The 5760-nt window shown below is 42.8% G+C and overlaps 1 protein-coding gene across 1 annotated transcript in view; it reads right to left on the bottom strand.

The window, feature by feature from the left end:
• The window catches only part of DARS (aspartyl-tRNA synthetase), a 122733-nt gene that overhangs the window by 20359 nt on the left and 96614 nt on the right, over positions 1–5760 (bottom strand). The window contains exon 8 of the mRNA XM_019522477.1: positions 1650–1761. Within this exon, the coding sequence (XP_019378022.1) occupies positions 1650–1761 (112 nt within the window). The remainder of the gene's footprint in view (positions 1–1649; positions 1762–5760) is intronic.

Here is a 5760-nt window from a genome sequence, read left to right as displayed (position 1 = left end):
TACGAGAACAATATGCATCTTCCTAGCTACCTAACACACAAAGGTATGGTGAAAAATGATCAGTCAGTATTCTTAAGAAATACCCTAAAGTTGAGAGATAATGGCTAAATAGTAAATACTATTATCCGTTTTTCCACTAAGATGAACAAATGCATTATGCGGTGTGACTTCCAAACCTCCGGGCCCCCCGCATAATTCCTAAATTTCAGCAGCTATTTTTTGTGTATTTTTATCTGAAAGTAAAATTTAAATGAATATTCTGGAATGTGGACCAAGTTTTTAAAACCAAAGATTAAAACAGCTAGGATATTTATATATGAAAATATTACAGACTGTACCTACTGTACCTGGGTTGCTAAATATAATCTACCTGAAATAAGAGGAGGCTTGCACTACTGATTTCAACGGTACACTGCACAGTAAGAATGATGCACTTCCTGAAAGGCTTTATGTAAATAGAGACCTTGTGGACCATCTGCGCATTAGGTATAGTGAGGAGAGTGAGTTAGAGTTCAGTGAGACTTGCATGGCAAGACTGTTGCTGCTTGCATCCACTGAATTTGAAAAGTTTGGGGCTCAACCAAGACTGGCTTAGTAAAACGGAAATTATAATATCCACTGCTAAGATGCCTGGGTAAGGCAAACCCATAGCGAACAACGTAAATACCATGCCTTGGTATAGCACCCCATTAGAGAAGTCTCATGCATTTTGGCAAAATCAATGAAGCCTCACAATCTGTGAGGTGGTCGATACTATGTTCAAATGACAACGGGACCAGAGAGTTGGCTCACTCATTCAAAGTCACACAGCAAGTCAGCAGGGGAGCCAGGAATAGAAACTAAGGCTACAGACAGGCGTAACTGTTTCAACTGACACTGATATAAGATGTTACAACATAAATGTAACCTCTGCATGTTCCTGCAGTGCTGCAGATACAGCAAAGCTGCTGCAACTTTAATCCAGCTTCATTGGGGTAAAAGTTACTGAATTGTTGCTAATGCACAGCTGTAACCATTATATCGTAGCAGCTGATGCCTGCTCCTGAGCAGCAGCTTTTCCTCCCCTTTTAAAATGGTTAAAAGTTAAAGTTTCACCATAGTCTATATTTGCCAACTCCTAGCCCTAGGTTTTAGCATAGCTGTATATTAGCACCTTCTATTCATCTTTTATTCAGTATAAAAATAAAATTTCGTATTATTTTCTAATAATGGAATGATCTTTGGTACAGCTTCATGTATACTGATACCTTCACTAGGAAATCTACACGTAATTTAACTTGAAAAACTCTTGTTTCTTTAATTGCAAACATCTGATTTCTACACTGGTCAAGTGTTCAGATCTAAGAGCAATCGTGATCACACATCTTTGCTTAACTTAATGAAATCTTTATATGCACTGGGAGCATGGCAGTCAGGTATGAATAATCCTTAGCTGTCAGATGGTCTATTGTATACGAGATCCAGACAAGTCACCCGTGTAGCTTTTAAAAGTTACAGTGCTTTTGCTATCTTAAACCTAAAACCTAAAAGATAGGAACATTATCTCTTGCTCATTAAAAAGATGAAAAAACACATTTTCAACCCCCACAAATTTCTCTACACAAATCAGATTTCTCATCATTGTAACTGTTGAAACAACCAAGCAGTACCTGAGATGATTTTGGGAGTCTGAATTTCCACAAATCCCTTGCGAATGAGAGTTTCTCGAAAGAGCTGACAGATACCAGATTGAAGGCGGAAGACAGCCTGACTAGTGGAAGTCTACAAGGAAGGAAATAAAATCATGAATCCTAAAACAGTCTTACTTTCTGGACTTTATTACTTTGTCAAGGCAGTTACAGATTGTTAAAGCTCTCGTCTCAGGAATGCTTATTATCCTACTCAAAAGTACCTGAAAAGTGATGTCCAAGTGGAGATTTATTTATTAGAAATAGAAACAGCAAAAGGTAACAGATGAAAGTCTTTTATTTCAATTTACGGTTCATTCAATTACAAAGAGGACACTAGTGCACGCTGCACTCAAAGAACCACTGATTTGTAAGACAAATACTACTGAAAGATGAGATTTACAGTATGACAAAACCATGAACATTAAACCTATTAGAAAGCTTTCACTGCATTGAACCAAAACAGATGTGGAAATTTATAGTATATTATAAATGCAATGTCCTTGGTAAAATACATTATGGAGAAAGGTTTTAGTCCACTTAAAAAGATAAGGGCCACGTCCAGATGAGTGCAGAAGTGTGGTATGTGGTGCTGTAGACCCATCTGTGGCGCCACACTGAACACCTAGGTGTTCCCCGCGCTACTACTTTGCAGCACAGGATTTTTTTTTCTTTTTTTGATCCCAGAAGCCAGGGTCAAAAAGATCCATATTAAAAAAAAAAAAAAGCAGGGCGGCACATATGGTGGTAGTGTGTACTGCCCAAAATCGGAGCCTGGCCAGCTGGAGCCATGCCCACCAGGCTCCCTGCTGCTGCAGGAGCACCGTGACTGCAGCTCCCAGAGGACACCAGGTAAAGCTGCTGGGGCCTGCGCAGTTGCTAGCCCTAGCCTCCCCTACCTTACCCAGGGTAGCCTGCTGCACGCCAGAATATGAGGCACAGGTGATTCCCCGGGACCAGCAGCAGCAGCACAAAGGGAGCCACTGCTACTTGTCCTCAGGGAAACACATGGTCCCACTTGTCTGGACATGGCCTAAGACTACCATACTCGATAGGACCAATGGTCCTTTAAGTTCAGTCTCCTGTCTCTGACAGTGGTAGGGTTGGATGCTTTAGAGGGAGAGCACTGAATCAGATATATCTAGAGTAATCTACCCCTGGCATCTACCATCACTGGGTTAGAAAGATGCTAGAAGAAACATCTTCCAACTGTTCTGTTTAATAGCTATTGAGAGATCTGTTGTACAGGGTCGCTAATTGGCTGGAGGGCTGCACCCAGAGAGTGGTGGTGGACAGGTTGTTTTTGACTTGGAGAGATGTGGGCAGTGGGGTTCCTCAGGGCTTGGTCCTCAGGCCTGCACTGTTCAACATCTTCATCAGCGACTTGGACGAGGGGGTGAAAAGCACCTTGTTCAGATTCGCAGACGACACTAAGATGTGGGGAAAAGTGGGCACACTAGAGGAGAGGGACAGGCTGCAGTTAGATCTGGACAGGTTACAGAGGTGGGCGGATGAGAACAGGATGGGTTTCAGTATTGACAAGTGCAACATGTTGCACCTGGGGAGGAAGAACCAGCAGCATACCCATAGTTCGGGGAACTCCCTTCTCGCCAGCACAGAGGCAGAAAAGGATCTCGGAGTCACTATTGACTCCAAGATGAACATGGGCCACCGATGTGGGGATGCGGTCAGGAAGGCACCTTGTCATGCATCCACAGATGCATCTCAAGCAGGTCCAAGGAGGTGATCCTTCTCCTCTATGCGACACTGGTCAGGCCGCAGTTGGAGTACTGCGTCCAGTTCTAGGCACCGCACTTCAGGAGGGGTGTGGACAACATAGAGAGGAGGGTCCAGAGGAGGGCTGCTTGCATGATCAGGGGGCAGCAGGGCAGGCCCTATGAGGAGAGGCTACGGGATCTGAACCTGCTCAGCCTCCACAAGAGGAGGCTAAGAGGGGATCTGGTGGCCCTCTATAAACTGGCCAAGGGAGACCAGCAGGCAATGGGAGAGTCCCTGTTCCCTCCAGCACTACCAGGAGTAACAAGGAATAATGGCCATAAGTTGACTGAGAGTAGATTCAGGCTAGATATCAGGAGGCGCTACTTCACTGTCAGGGCGGCTAGGATCTGCAACCAACTTCCAAGGGAAGTGGTGCTCGCTCCTACCCTGGGGGTCTTCAAAAGGAGGCTAGATAATCACCTAGCCGGGGTCGTTTGACCCCAGTACTCTTTCCTGTCCATGGCAGAGGGTCGGACTTGATGATCTGCTCAGGTCCCTTCCGACCCTACCAACTATGAAACATTAATTTGTCGAGCCCCTTTTTGAACCTGGCTATATTATCTGTCTCTATAGCCTCCTGTGGCAATGAGTCTCACAAGTTAACTATACATTACATAAAAGTATTTTCTTGTTAGGTTTAAACCTGACTCCTACTAATTTCAGTGGGTGCACCTAGTTCTAGTATTCTGGGACTTGGTGACTAACAGTTCCCTATTCCCAGGTGACTTTGTACCGTTTGTGATATTGCAGACTTCTAGCATATTCTCCCTTAGCCTCCCCATCAGTTTGGAAGGGAGCCTAGCATTTTAGTCTCTCTTGGCATGGTGGCTACTCCATACCCCTGAACATTTTGATTGTCCTTCCCTGTTCCTTTTCTAATTCTACCACATCCTTTGAGATGTGGAGACCAGAATGACACAGTATTCAAGATGTTGGTGTACCATGGATTTACATGGTGGCATTATGAAGTTCTTCCTTTTGTTTTCAATTCCCTTAATGATGCCCAATATTTTATTGGCTTTTTTGGTTGCTGCTGCACACTAAGCAGGCATTTTTAAAGCTATCTACAATGACTCCAAGGTCAATTAAAAAGCCAGCACTGTTTAAATATCGAGGTTATATTTCCCCTAAGTGCATTACCTTGCACTTGTCAACATTAAAGTTCATCTGCCATTTTTTGTCTTTTTGCTTAGCTTCATAAGAAATTTCTGCAGCCTTTCTTCATCTTGGTATTTGACTACCTTGAATAATTTGGTCTCATTTGCAAACTTGGAGATTTCACTGTGTACCCCCATTTGAAGGTCACGAATGAAAACGCTGAACGAAACTGGCCCCACCACAGATCCCTGTGGGACCCCAGCTTCTGATCTCCCTCCTTTTTAGACCATTTCACCTTACCTTTTGCTTCTTATCTTTTAACCAACTTTCAATCCACAACAAACCTTTCCTACAATCCTGCAGCAACACAATTTTTCAAAAGCCTTTGTTGAGGGTGCCAAAAGCTTTCAGAAAGTCTAAATATATCATGTCAGCTGGATTCCCTTTGTCCATGTGCTTGTTAACGCCCTCAAAGAACTCCAGCAGATTAGTAATGAAGGATTTCCCTCAACAAAAACTATGCTGACTTTTCTAGCAGATCAGATCTTTTCACGTTACAGCAGATTTTATTTTTTAATATAGATTTTACCAATCTACCAGGGATGGAAGTGAGACTCACTGGTCTGTAGTTCCCAAGATCACCTCTGGAGCCTTTTTTAGGATAAATGTTATGTTGGTAACCTACAAGTCCTTTGGCACAGAGACCATTTGTAATGATAGGTTATATAGTATTGCCAGCAGCAAAACAATTTAACCTTTGAGTTCCTTCAGGACTCTCGGGTAAATGCCATCCAATCCTGGTGATTTTGTATTTATCAATTTGTTCTAAAACTTATTCTATTGTCACTTCAGTGTGATCCAACCTTCAGACCTATCTAACCGGAACGATGGATCTGGCATGGGAATTCCTCCAGTATCTTCAGTAGTAAAAAAATCAAAAAAAAATCAATGCAATGGATTTATTTAACTTCTCTGCTATGACCCTATCTATCCATGAGTGCACTCTTTATACCTCAGTCACCTAATGGTCCCGCTAATTTTCTCGCTGGCTTCCTGCTTCTGATAGATTTACAGACTTCAGCATCTTTTGCTAGACACTCCTCAACTTGTTTTTTGGTCTGCCTTATTTTACACTAGATTTACCAGAGTTTGTGATCTTTCCTGTTTTCTTCATTTGCCAAAGAGCTTTCTGCTTTAATGCACCGCCTGTCTACAG

This window comes from Gavialis gangeticus, unplaced genomic scaffold, assembly GCF_001723915.1.
Source record: "Gavialis gangeticus isolate Ggan-Ray unplaced genomic scaffold, GavGan_comp1, whole genome shotgun sequence".
Classification (NCBI taxonomy): Eukaryota; Metazoa; Chordata; order Crocodylia; family Gavialidae; genus Gavialis; species Gavialis gangeticus.
Note: the sequence above shows the minus strand (reverse complement) of the source record. Positions and strands in the feature narration are given on the sequence as shown.